Source organism: Apaloderma vittatum, unplaced genomic scaffold (assembly GCF_000703405.1).
Source record: "Apaloderma vittatum isolate BGI_N311 unplaced genomic scaffold, ASM70340v1 scaffold1249, whole genome shotgun sequence".
Taxonomy (NCBI): Eukaryota; Metazoa; Chordata; class Aves; order Trogoniformes; family Trogonidae; genus Apaloderma; species Apaloderma vittatum.
In genome coordinates, this window is record NW_009734385.1 from 1 (window position 1) to 14,104 (window position 14,104).

Genomic DNA, 14,104 nt, shown 5'->3' on the forward strand with positions numbered 1-14,104 from the left:
TTAACTTGGTTACTTCATATAAATGCCGTTTGTTTTGAGAACTCTTTTTGTCCTCTGTTCTTTCTTGCTTTGTCTTTTCAGCTGCTGTTTGGGTTTGGTTCTTTTTCTCCAATGGAAGACTTACAAGGCATTGAGCCTTCTAAAAGAAGAGTTTATAGTTGCTGTATTATTTTTGTTGGTTCTAGGAGATTTTCACAATAGCTGACCTCATATCCTTATGAGGAAAGAGAAATTCCTTCAGGGGTAATTGTAGAGCACCTGACAATAGGGAGAAAAACAGTCTTCCTAGGAGAGGTTTAACCCTTATGAGTACAACTCCAAGCCTTCATTTTATTAGCAACAGCTGTGTTGATTTGTAAAATAGTCTAAATAAGATGGTATTGTGCGCTTCAGTGCACAGATTTGGGTTGTTTTTTTTTGTTTTTAATCTTCAGATAAAAAAAATAATTGGATCTCTATCTTAAATAACTATGTGACTGTCATGATCAGTGTGCCCAAGCACCTCCTTAACTCTTACAAGTCCCAGTATATTCCTTGAGATAGGAAAGCTTTAGCCCTGTTCTACAGATGAGGAAATGGAATTACAGTCACTGCCATCTTACAAGTCCCAGTATATTCCTTGAGATAGGAAAGCTTTAGCCCTGTTCTACAGATGAGGAAATGGAATTACAGTCACTGCCATGCTGTAGAAAGAGTCAATGACTACGGAAGTTTTCCTGACTTCTGACTGACTGCCCCTGATCTGTCAGCCAAAATATGCATATTTTTGTCTTGTCTTGTCTTTAGTGCACAAAACACCAAAGAATCTAAAACTGTTCGGAATGCTTTAGCTCAAATAGTTTCTGTCTTGCTCCTATGACTAGATTGTCTTTCTCTTCAGTTTTTGCCACTTGATATTCCCTTTCCAAATCATACGTACAACCTTCTTGCCGTCTTTAAACTTCTTTGCAGTTTAGTCCTGTATTTCTCAATCATACCAGCTGTTGAACAAGCAAAGTCTGCCAATATTCTGCTGGGATCAAGTATCTGGGTCATGTCTCTCACAGCAACTTTTGTCTTTTCTCTTGTATGTGTTAAAAATAAAAAAGTAAATGAAATCCCCAAGAGCATCTGTACTCAGAATGCACCTCAGAAGCTCCTCTTCTGTAATGCATCCTTAAACTGAAATTCTTTTATTTTTTAATTATTATTATCAACCTAGTAATAGGATTTTGAGCTCTTAGAGTTAATGGGTTTGGGGTTTTTTTGAGATATACTAGGAGTTTCTTCAACAGCAAAGACAGTAGACCGCTTCCACCTGATGGTCAGTGATGAGCATTTTGAATTGGCAACTTCTTTTAAACCGTACAGGCTGATCCAAAAATAAACACCTGTCTGTAATATTATATTTTGTATCCCTGTTTAGCCAGCTACTACTTTAGGAACTGCAACTCTCCTACATGGGTAATTTTGGTGCACACATATGTCTGTTTGTCATGTCCTGTGGCTTAAAAAACCAGAATATTCTTTAAATAATACTTTTTCTTCTTTTTGAGAAGTAACCTATGTATACAATTAGTTTTCACTTTCTGTTTTGTTCCGCTTTACTTCTGTTTTACTGTTAATAGGTAGGTATCCGCAAATTCTGGACAGGATCAGTGTACTCTGCAAAGTAACTTTTAAGTGTGAGGAGTTTATGTTTTGGAAGTTTGGGGGTTTTTTCCATCTACCCACAGGAAAACCACTTCTTTGGCAGTAGAGCTCAAGAAAAGGGAAAAAAAAAAGAAAAAGCAAGAAACAAGAAAAAGGAAAAATAAAAAGAGCTCTTCTTTGGCAGTAGAGCTCGAGAAAAGGAAAAAAAAAAAAAGAAAAAGCAAACAACAAGAAAAAGGAAAAATAAAAAGAGCTCTGATATTGTTTCTTAATTTAGGTAACCTGTTGTTTCCTCGGCAATCTTACAGTCTCAGGATAGCTCTGAGCTTTAAGCTATATTTATACTTTTTTTTTTAAATAAAATGGTGTTATGGAAGTTACTTATTTTTTAAGGAGGCAAAATACTCTATGAGCTACAATGAAGTATACTTCCCATGAGCTTGGAACGTTACATATTGCTATTGTATGTTTTGTGTATTGAGGCCTGTAAAAGCCTTTAGAGAAGAGTGGCCGCCTCTCACTTTTTACTTTGACATGATGGAGCAATTGAAACACTTTTAGTTAATAGTGTGATACTAAGGCTTTTTGTCTTATTTTGAACAGAGTACCAGAGAAGCAGAAATCAAGTTGAAAAGTGAAAGCAGGGTTAAACTTTTTGCCTTGGATCCAGATGCACAGGTTAGACTTTTTTTACAAGGAAGCATTTTATTTTCTTTTATGTTGATCCTTTGCACATGACAAACAAACTTACCTTAACTTTTCTTTTCTCTTCTTAAAGAAACTTGACTTTTCTGGTATTGAACCAGAAGTGAAGCCATTTGAAGAGAAGTTTGGAAAAAAAATTCTTGTGAAGTGTAATGATTTATCTTTTAATTTGCAAAGCTGTGTTGCAGAAAATGAAGAAGGACCAACGACAAATGTAAGTTATCTAATGTATTTTTTAATTATTATTATCAACCTAGAAATAGGATTTTGAGCTCTTAGAGTTAATGGGTTTGGGTTTTTTTCGAGATATACTGTAGTTATCTAATTATTTTCTGTTAATGTTGTAATGAACGTGTAGGTACTTTGTTGGCAGTGTTCTTAATGGCACAAATTCCTTGCTGTGATTGCGAAACTTATAATACAGGTTTTTTTCTACTCCTTTAAATCAAAATGAGAGTGTAAATCCTGGGAAAAATATTCTGCAACTAAGCTTTTTGCTGTGTTGTAGAAAGTGGAATTTTTCTTTTGCTGTCTTCTACACCTTGTCAGTAATATCTAGAGTGACATCTGTGTGTAACTGTTTATAAAAATGTTACTCATCTTCCTTTCATAAACATTTTTACAGTAGTATTGATGCCAGCAATGACACTTGATTCTTTTTTTAAACATTTAGGTAGAACCTTTCTTTGTCACATTGTCACTATTTGATATTAAAAACAACCGAAAGATTTCAGCAGATTTCCATGTTGATTTGAACCACGCCTCAGTAAGACACATGATATCCAGTGCATCTCAACCTATGATGAATGGCAGTGGTGACAGCTTATACAGAATTCAAGACATTCATGAAACTGTGCTACAATATCCAAAGCAGGTAGGAACTAGTAACCTAAAGAAATAGTAGGATTTTGTATACAAGTAGAGAGTTTTCCTGCATGCTTCAGATGACTTCCTGTTATGCAATGTAAATCATATTTGCATTCTTCTTTTATATTTATCCCTTGTTTTATTTCTAGGGAATATTCTCAGTCACGTGTCCTCATACTGACATTTTCCTCGTGGCTAGAATAGAAAAAGTACTACAAGGAAGTATTACACATTGTGCTGAACCCTATATGAAAAGTTCAGATTCTTCTAAGGTATGTTACTTCTTCTGTGGCATGGGAAAAGTGCTGAGGCAAGACAGCTTGATATGAAATTAAGAAGTATCAATAAAAAGCTTAGCTCTTTTATAGGAAATTCCAATAACTGGATTATTTGATTTACTAACTTGTTGTTATTACCAGTAACTATTATGGATTGAAATATTATAGTTAAAGTTTAACATAGTGGGAAACAGTCATTGAGGTTTTTTTTAGTTGTGGCATAATTTGTCATTTTTATAATGACATTAGATAAACTGATTTGACAAAAGAATATTAGACTGCAGTGTGAAAGTTGAGTTGAAAGTTTTTGAACATTGAAATATTAAATATAGTCCAGAAGCTAACTATATGCCTTTCTTAATTAATGTGTCTTTTTTACTATATCGTTGTTGACTTTTCCTTCGCATCCCTTTTTGGTGACAGAAATTTACTGTAACTTTGTATCTACTATAACTTTATTTTTTCCTTCAGAGCCATCGTGCTTATCAAGCCTCTGTTGATATGTATAAAATGCTTTACAGATTTGACAGAACTCCAAGTCACTTTTGGAAATAAACCACTGAAACATGTTAATTTTGCGGGGAGTATAGGATGACAGAACATTTTATGTTTTTGGAAACATACCTGCAAGAAGCTTTGTCAATTGCTGCTTCTTGAAGAGTTTTAAGTTTGATTCACAATTGGGCTTAAATAGTTGAACCAGGATACTAGGAAAAAAGTATTTTTCTGTAAGCAGTGTCGGCTACTGTTGACATTTTTCCTGTTTTCAGCTAGGGAAAGCAAAGAAGAGTTAACTTTGAGTGTCTGAAGGGGAACAGTGTTCTTTCCTACTGATTTAGTGCTGGCTAAGCTACATGTAAAAAACCCTGTATTTTTCACTTGGTCTTAATATAGATCAGACTACTGATTCGCTTTTCCAGGAATACTTGAGATTTTTTTCAGCTGTCCTTGGAAAACAGCAGCTTTATATTTTAGGAGTCTAGTTTTGAAGCGTATGCCTGACCATTACTGAGTTAAAACAAACCTGAACTGGGTAACTCATTTTGGTGGTCCTGGGCCTGAGCCATGTGGGAAGGTTAAGTAAGCCTGAGAGTTCCCAAATTCAATACTGAGTGCTCGACTTGTGTTGCCCTGTACTGCAGAAGAAGCCAACAGGAACATTTATGGGTGTATTAACTTGTGCTGTCCATTTCTGGTATTCGTTTGCTTATAGTTTTATACAGTTGAACATTTAATTTGATTTTCTTTCTGTTTTTGTTCTTTGGGATTGCCTGACATTATTTTGAAGCAAAACAGAGCAAAAGAAGTTGCAGTTCCCTGCAGAATTACTCTTCTGCACAAGGAAAAGGGAAAACGGAAGCAGCAAATTCTACAGCCAAGAGATCACTTGTCCTCCCCTTAAAGACTGAATGCAGTGAATTAATGATGATTACTTAGCAAGGTTCTATGCTCCTGAGTGCCATTTCCTCCTTTTTACAGGGAAGTGTAGTGGAGACTTGGCTCAACACCCATAGGAGCAGCTCTTCACAATGTCAACAGCATAAATCAGGGATAATATTCAGGCGGGTTTACTGTGGTTTTGTTCTGCCTCCAGCAAATAATTTTGCTCTATGTAGGCACACATGAGAAGCTGATTTCTGGAAAAGAGAAGACCATTACTCTATCAGGAGCTTCTACTTTAGGCTCGAGTGGTTCAGCTTAGTGCGAACATCTCAGACTAGTGGGTTTCTAGCTCTGATTGTTCACTTACAAGCAAATAAACCCAGAAGTTTCAAGTTTTAGTGAAAACAGTGTTGCAGTGTCCGTACATAAGTAGGATTGTCCATTTGATCTTCATGCAACTCCTCCTCAAATTCTCTGTGTACTTGTAATATAAGTTATCACAGAGTATTTTAGTATTTACTTGGCAGGAGTGTGTTCTAGTTCAGATAGTAGGTGGTGAATAGAGGAGTAAGGTGGAGGTAAGGTATTTTATCTGCAGTCACAATTTTGCCTTAAAAACCAGTTAATTTTGCTCTAGCTTTCATATGAGTCTTGTATATAATAAATGTTTTTCTTGCTTAAGTAAGTATGTATTATTGGGGATGTAGATGGGTCTGTGTTTTCATTCGTGAAGTGCTCTGAAATTAGCAGATGCTGCTTAATCTGAAGTGAATTGTTAAGAGGTATTTTCATTTTCTTTCACTTGCATATATAGGATTCATCTCTTAAATATTGTCCAGTTCATATCAGTGTCAATATATGTTGGTTTTTTTTCTTTTGTACTAATGGTGCAAAAACCATAGCTTTTAAAATGTTGCTATTTCTTATGTCTCCTGCAGGCTGCACAGAAAGTTTTGAAGAATGCCAAGCAGGCATGCCAGAGATTAGGTCAATATAGAATGCCTTTTGCTTGGGCAGCTAGGTAAAGACAGGTCTTGTCAATCCGTGTTTCTCCTAACTTTCTTTATTTTCTATATCTCACTTGTTGGAAAACTTAATGTGCTATTTAAATTATTTCTTGTGTAACTTTCAGTTAACCAGAGATTTCTGACAAACTTACACTTCAGCTCTGTAGTAGGAAAATAGTTACAAACATTTGTTATATCATTATTCAAACCACTGAATGTTGCCAGCTGTTTTCTGGTGTCAATATTTTTTATTTTACTACGAATGAAATGGTTCACACTTGTTTTTGTAGTCTGAGCTATTCATGTGTTAAAACTCACCTGCAGTCATAAGAGTATTAAATGCCTAATAGGAAGAATGGTGCAGTGTATTCTAATTTGAGGTAAAGAAATTTCCTGAAGTGAATTTCAACACTTTATTTTTGACTTTCAGGACATTGTTTAAAGATGCCTCAGGAACACTGGACAAAAATGCAAGATTTTCTCCTCTTTTCAGACAAGACAGTAATAAACTTTCAAATGAAGACATGCTGAAATTGTTAGCAGATTTCAGGAAGTAAGTCTAATTTCCCCACTTTAAAAATCAAAACCAACCAAACATAACACACCCTAATGGCTCCTTTGCCCTCCCCCTCTGATCCCCCCTCAGCCCCATCATTCTTTGTTATGATCTTGAGCTGGAGAATCATCTCCTATGTACTCATATGTTTTTCACTCAAAATATAGAAATCATTTACATATAATATATCATATTCATATAATCAAGGACTTTATACAATTTCCAGATCTCTGCTTTGCAGGACTGAATTATTATACCCTGTCTAACTTGCAGTAAACGTCATATACTTAAGTAGCTCTGTAATAGGAGGTATGGTTGCACAACACACTCTTCTGGTTCTCAAAGGAAAACAAGTATGAGCATAAATCGTGTGTTCCCTGACCTTGGACAGAGGGTGCAAGCTCGCAGGGAACGAGATTCAAGCCAGTTTCCAGTCCACCTTCCTTGGGAGTTCATGTGGCTCCAGATGCCTAAATAACAGAACATTGCTTATCCTTCTTGAATAAAGTATTCCTTGAGACTGCATCAGTTTGTTTAAAAGGCTTAGGAATCTCCTACTGACAGGTGACCCTGTTAATAAAGTTATTTTAATCCCCTTTATTATTAAATAAGGTGTAAAAGAATAGAACAATCTTTGCTGCTTCCCAAAGGCGTTTCTAATTGTGTTACGGTGCAGTTAGCTGGAGCTGTATCAATTTCAGCAATTGCTGATTGCAAAAGGCTTAGGCTACAGTTTCTTTATTTTATTCCTGTTTACCAAATCTGATAAGGAGGTGAGATATTTTAATTTAATTTTAGCAAGCTGCATAAAGTTTCACTGATGTTTTCCATAGCCTTGAAATTGCTGTGTACTGATACTCCTTGCCATAAACAATATTATTGAAACTGAAACTAATAGAGTAAATTAGCCTGCCACATCACTTTACGTTAGGAATTAAGGAAATGCTTTTGTTTATTTCAGCATCCTATTTGCAGAACTGTGTACAATGTTTCACAGAAATTTTAGTAAGAAAGAGATTGGATTGTCTAAGGCTTAGCTATTGGAATTAGAATCCAGACTGCAACCAGAAAAAGTTGTTTATTTCACAGCACAGTGTTGCATTTTGGGAAAATTTTGCTTCCATTTCCTCTGCAAGAATTTAAAAATATCATGTTGCTGACTGTCTTTACTAATAAATTTTCCATGATAAATCATATTTCTGTTTTTTCTACATATTTCTAAATTATAACGTCTAAGAACTTGCACAGTAGGCTAGTTAACAGTAAGTATTTTGCAGGGTGAGTTATTACTCTCGAAAAAGGAGGAAAAAAAATTACTGAGTAGCAGATGCGGTTTATTAACTTACTGATTTCTTTCCCCTATTGCTCTTTCTTAAGTTTATTCCATGACCGTAAATGCTTGTTACTGGCCATCGAGATTTAAAAAGCTTGCTTAGAGGTCCCCTTCTTGCTGCAAATGATAGTGACTTATTGCATGACAGATAAAATCTGTCTTTAACAAAGTTGTTAATTTTGATTTAAAGAAAATAACAGTAAATATTTTGCAGGGTGAGTTATGCTTGTTACTGGCCATCGAGATTTAAAAAGCTTGCTTAGAGGTCCCCTTCTTGCTGCAAATGATAGTGACTTATTGCATGACAAATAAAATCTGTCTTTAACAAAGTTGTTAATTTTGATTTAAAGAAAAAAAAAATCATGCTTTATCTTAACCTTTTCCACACTTGTGAATAAAGCCTTACTGTTTTTTCGCGAATTTAAATGAGAAGACAGCTGTGAATCTAGGCAAAAAACAAAACCAGATCACTCATCCACCCCCAAACGACTTTTCCTCTCATATGCCTTTCAGGATATTACTTTTGCTTCTGTTTCCTATTATCTCCTTTCTCTGGCATCTGATAGTTTTGCATTTAGCCTGACTGAGGTTTTTTTTCCTTCCTATAGACCTGAAAAGATGGCCAAACTTCCTGTTATTTTAGGAAATCTGGATGTTATGATTGATAACGTGTCACCAGATTTTCCAAGTAAGTATTAATAAACACTGTTAAATGGACATTCAGGCTTTTTCTCTTCAGTTTTTTATTATATTTTTTATATATTTTCAGATTATGTTAACTCATCATACATTCCCATGAAACTATTTGAAAATAGTACCAAGACACTAGTAGCGTTTGAAATAGAGGAATTTGTACCCTGTATACCTAAACACACTCAGCCTTTCACCATCTACAATAATCATCTTTATGTTTATCCAAAGCACTTGAAATATGACAGTCAAAAGTCTTTTGCAAAGGTGAGTACAGGAAAACTTGTGTACTCTTTCTCAAGTTTAGTTAAGATGTTTGCGTGTTATGTTTCTGTGATGATCCTTACAATTTGCAGTTTTGTTTGCTTTAGGCTAGAAATATTGCAGTATGCATTGAATTCAAGGATTCTGATGAAGAGGATTCTTTACCTTTAAAGGTTGGTTGTTCGGATTTTGCAACTGATAGAAGAAAATTGTGAACAGTTAGCTAAGGAACACAGTAGCACAGGATTAATTTATTTCGTTTGGGATGGTGGCTTTTTGCCCTCCTTTTGCATTTGGCATAAGAATAACTTCTAGATGATTTGGTTTTGATAGAAAAGATTGCTGAAGAACCCTCAGAGGATTTAGTTTCTTTCTTACAATTTCTGTTGATACAAAGAAACTTGTTACAAGGAAGGGTGGCTTATGCCTGCTACAAAGGAGTAATTCTTTAAGTTAAAACAGTAAAGCCAAGTTCTGTGTTTGTTTCTGAGCTACTCCAGTGTATGAGAGATGCCTGGAAGAAAAGAAGTAGAAAAATGTGTAGGAATCCTGAGGTGAAATCACAGTGTCAGCCCTACTGCATGGCAGGAGGACTACCGATCATGTAATCCCCTGTCTGTGCAAAGGAACCAAGCTAAACACAAGTTAAAATATTTCAAGTTCTAGGTGAAACAGAATCCAAGAACGTAGAAGAATAACAGGTTTTTTGTCTTTCCTGCCCCCTCCAATTATTAGTGCATCTATGGTAGGCCAGGTGGACCAGTATTTACTAGAAGTGCGTTTGCTGCTGTTCTACATCACCATCAAAATCCTGAGTTTTATGATGAGGTAAGCTGCCTTTCTGAGGTAACTTTTACTGGTTAAGGTATTATCTAAGTTTCAAAAATACAACAAAAGATTTGAACATTGCAAAGTTCTTGATAATGATTTCAGTTAAATCAGACCCTCGCCTTTTTACTATATGTAAATTTTAGTAAGCTTAGTGTGATTCTTGATCTTGCTTCAAATAATGTGGAACCTGAAATTGCTTTTTAAGCATGCAGTCAGTAAGGCATGTTGCTGCTTTAGCTGAAGACTTCCACAAAGGTTGTGATTCTTTGCTTTTCAGATTAAAATAGAATTGCCCACTCAGTTACATGAAAAACACCATTTGTTGTTCACCTTCTACCATGTCAGCTGTGATAATTCAAGCAAAGGGAGTACAAAGAAGAAAGATGTGGTTGAAACACAGGGTTCGTATGCTAATGCCTTACTTTTGGTAACTGCTGGGGAGGTTTTGTGAAGTATGTTAACCCTTGATTTTTGTGATCCATATAAGGCTTTCTAATTGCATTATACTGACTGAAAGATTTCATTAAGTATTTTTTTAATTGAAAAAAATTAAATTGTTTAACATTGATTTAAAAAATCTATCAACTGTAAAGATTTATAACACATTTTAAATTACTTGTCTTTCATTTTCTGTAGTTGGATATTCTTGGCTTCCTCTAATAAGAGATGGAAGAGTGGTGACCAATGAGCAGCACATCCCAGTGTCAGCAAATCTTCCATCAGGCTATCTTAGTTATCAAGAAGTCGGGGTTGGAAAGGTATGTTATAGACAGCTGACTTGGGGGAAACAAACCAACCCAAACAGAAATGGAAGACAAAACCTGTTACTAAATTCTGACTTCTGCAAGAATTTGAATCAACCTACCCTAATAGAGTTTTTTGTTTCAATTGTTAAAAACTTATTTCTGTTATTATTTACCTGTTGTACTTAGGAAATGTTGAAGTTTCATTTTTTTTAGCAATAATTAACTAGAAGTTGCAGTAACTTTTAAATATATAAAACTATTTTGAGTTTATGAAGATGTGCAAATAATCTGAAGTGCTTTACTAAATTTTTTTTAGCATTTCATGCTGTCTCCTTTCAGTAAGTCCTTTATTCCTGAAACAGTCTTATTCTCACATCTTGATTTTTGTGACCTTTATACTTCACTAGTAAAATTTATGGTTGTATTTTTCAAAGCAGAAAGCTTGCAAAACTGTAGTAATAAAAATGTTACCTTGGGGGATACAAAATGTAAAACGCAATAGGGGATTTGACTAAGAGAATCAAATGCAGAGAAAAAATTGACTCGTTTTGGAGGAAGAGGCCTGCTGCTCTCCTCCTGTTCTTTTTTTTCTAAAACTCTGCTGTAAGCTTTCCAACCATCGTCTCCCGCACATCTTTCATCTTTTCACATTGTAGGTGCATTCTTTATGCCTCTGCTGTTCGTCTCTGCTCATGCCCATGGGTAGACTGATAAGACCGATAGCACTAGGTAGACCTAGCAGTAAAATCTCTCACTGACTGGTGGCCAGGGTAGGCAGCTGAGCATTTCTGTTCTCAGTTCTGTGGAAATGGGATGGGAAGGAAGCACTGGCTGCTACCTGTCAGTGACCAATGTTAAGATTTGAACTGTGTCAGTATCCCTGGAAACTCTTGTGGTATTTTTCACAGAAAACCAGTAGATATTTCTCTTTAGTCACGAGTTTCTTTGCAGAGTTGTAAGGGAAACATGAAATCTATGACTTAGAGAAAAGCGATTTTGTTAGCCAGTGAGGAAGCTACTGTGAGACTTTAAAAAATAAAACCAAACACAAAACATTTTAAGCTTCATAAATGCTTTTGGTAATATTGCCTGCATAATTTTCCTTTATTTATGACTTTATTCATTGCACACATTTCTTCAACCTGTTTTTTAAAACGATACGATTGTTGTTTGTGGTACTGCAAACCAATTGTTTTGGCCCTGTATACTGCTACATGATTTTACTTTTCCTCTGCATGTGTGCGTGCAGCATTCTGGACCTGAAATTAAATGGGTAGATGGAGGCAAGCAACTGTTAAAAATATCCACTCATCTGGTGTCAACTGTGTATACTCAGGTGAGTTATAAAACAGATTAAATTGGAGAAAGTTTTTGGAATAATATGGTTGTCATATGTATATAAAATAATTGGGAATATTCTTAAACTCAATATGCTGATCTTTTGCTTCTTGGATACTCTGCATCGTGCCTCTCACATCAGCTGTGAAAAACAGCAGATCTTGATGGAAAGTATTCAAAATCCGAGCCTTTTGTCTCACATTGTCATCCATTTCAATTTGAATTTTTCTATTAGATGAGGGATTCTAGTTGTCTGAAAGCTGCTAACTGGCATGTCTGCAAAGCAATGAGTCCTCTTATAGCTGTTCTTAAGATATGTTCTATGATTGGTTGAGATAACTAACATGAAGTATTGTATTTTCTTCACGTGAACTGTTTTGAAGCAAGTATACATGGCATTTTGTGTAACGGATATTCAAAAATCACTGGAAATTTCACATGTGGATTAGAAAAGACAGTGTTACATGTGACTGAGTCGTTGGAGCAGTGCACTTCAGTTATTTTGGAATCTATGGACCCATATATAGATTTCTCTGTATAAATATTTTTAATGTCTTCAGTTTTGGACTATGGATAGTAACATTAGATATTGTTTAATTTGTTGTCCTTTTTTGCCTTTGACAGGATCAGCACTTGCATAATTTTTTTCAGTACTGTCAGATAACAGAATCTGGAGCTCGTGCACTGGGAACTGATCTTGTAAAATATCTTAAGGTATAAAAAGGCGTGAATAACATTCTTATATTATTTATAGTTTTGCAAACCCTACGAGGTCTAGACATTTTCTAGGTCCCACTAATGGAAAATGCTGTATAAAAAGAACAGAAAAATACATCCTGCCCTAGATAAATTTACAATTGCAATATAAGATGCAACCATGAGGAAATAATAAGGCAGTGTTAGTCGGCCTTATGAGTGATAGTTTTGAAACACCTAGTGGCTTAGTCTGTCAAAATAATAAAATTGAACGGCATACCGGAATTCTAAAATTTTACTTAGCAGATCATCATGGTCATGTCTACTGTTCTCTTTAAAGGTTAGATCAATAGATTGCATAGTTTCCATGGCCTTTGTAGTATGAATAATAAAAAATAATGAAATAGTGCAAGCGGTGTGTATTTTTGAAAAAAGACTTGCAGTAAATTCTATCATTTCAGAGCTTATGATTCAAATGCCATTGTTTCAAGGGAGTGACAATATTACTGCTTTCTTTTAGAGCCTTCATGCAATGGAAGGCCATGTGATGATAGCTTTCCTGCCGACTGTTCTCAACCAGTTGTTTCGAGTTCTTACTAGAGCAACTCAAGAGGAAGTTGCAGTCAATGTGACAAGGTAAGAAATTTTAAGTGCTTCATAGCTGAAGTGATGATTGGATTATTATATAAATCTGTAACTGAACAGCGTTTTTACTGTTGCAATCATAGCTTTCTTTGTAAGCTTATTTGGTTTCTGACTTTTGTTTAGGGTTATTATCCATATTGTTGCTCAGTGTCATGAAGAAGGCTTGGATAGCTACTTGAGATCTTACGTCAAGGTAGGTAAAAATTAGTTGTTTCCTTTTTTATATATCTCTAAAAAGATTATATTTAAACTTAGTTCCATCTGTTTAATTTCAAGAGTTTCATATTATGTCCTAGTTTCATGTTGTATTCTATTTTTCCCCACCAAGTACGCTTATAAAGCTGAACCTTACGTTGCTTCTGAATATAAGACAGTACACGAAGAACTGACAAAGTCCATGACAACAATTTTAAAGCCATCTGCTGACTTTCTTACAAGCAACAAGCTACTTAAGGTATGTATTGAACTGTACTTTTTGCTCTATATTCTTATTTGTCATAACTGAAGGATGGAACTAGTTGTATTGAAACGTTTGTTGAATGTATGTAGCAGTTTTACAGAACATTTTCTTTTCTTTGCAGTATTCATGGTTTTTCTTTGAAGTTCTGATAAAATCAATGGCTCAGCATTTGATAGAAAACTCTAAAGTTAAGGTATGTCGACTTTTGTAAAAAGAAATTATTCTAAAGACAATTTGTATAACCTCTTCTTTCTTGAATTACATATTTTGTTGCTTGTTAGAACAGTTTTATGTATAAATGATTATGATTTATATGTATATAATAAATTTATTTGTAAGAAAGGGAGGGAAAAAGCAAAGCAGCAGGAGAAATCAGCTGAAATATTAGAAAAAAAATAGAGCCTGATTCAGCAGTACTATAAATATATAGAAACCCCTTAAAATCTGTACAGTAAAGCAGTCTATGTAAATCATCAGACTCTCTAGTAAGATTTCTTAACACTCACGGTATGATGAAGCTGGAAGCAATAGATAACACTGTGGACTTTGATGTGAGTACTACGCAAAATACGTGGGCTTTTTCCTGAGCAGATTGGAATCTGTGAAATAAAATGAGAACACTGAATCATGCAGTCTGCAGTCCTTCTGTAGGAATAAAGAAACATCTATGTTT

General features: G+C 35.0%; 1 protein-coding gene across 1 annotated transcript in view; it reads left to right on the forward strand.

Moving 5' to 3' along the window:
• Positions 1-2,235: 2,235 nt before the first annotated feature.
• The window catches only part of DOCK9 (dedicator of cytokinesis 9), a gene marked incomplete at its 5' end in the record, with an annotated part of 62,524 nt that continues 50,655 nt past the window's right edge, over positions 2,236-14,104 (forward strand). Inside the window, 18 exons of the mRNA XM_009876222.1 lie at positions 2,236-2,310; positions 2,411-2,551; positions 3,011-3,211; positions 3,354-3,476; positions 5,804-5,886; positions 6,303-6,425; positions 8,370-8,449; positions 8,531-8,718; positions 8,823-8,888; positions 9,451-9,543; positions 9,824-9,947; positions 10,183-10,304; positions 11,542-11,628; positions 12,255-12,344; positions 12,847-12,962; positions 13,095-13,164; positions 13,300-13,425; positions 13,553-13,624. Coding sequence (XP_009874524.1) covers positions 2,236-2,310; positions 2,411-2,551; positions 3,011-3,211; positions 3,354-3,476; positions 5,804-5,886; positions 6,303-6,425; positions 8,370-8,449; positions 8,531-8,718; positions 8,823-8,888; positions 9,451-9,543; positions 9,824-9,947; positions 10,183-10,304; positions 11,542-11,628; positions 12,255-12,344; positions 12,847-12,962; positions 13,095-13,164; positions 13,300-13,425; positions 13,553-13,624 — 1,980 coding nt within the window. The remainder of the gene's footprint in view (positions 2,311-2,410; positions 2,552-3,010; positions 3,212-3,353; positions 3,477-5,803; positions 5,887-6,302; positions 6,426-8,369; positions 8,450-8,530; positions 8,719-8,822; positions 8,889-9,450; positions 9,544-9,823; positions 9,948-10,182; positions 10,305-11,541; positions 11,629-12,254; positions 12,345-12,846; positions 12,963-13,094; positions 13,165-13,299; positions 13,426-13,552; positions 13,625-14,104) is intronic.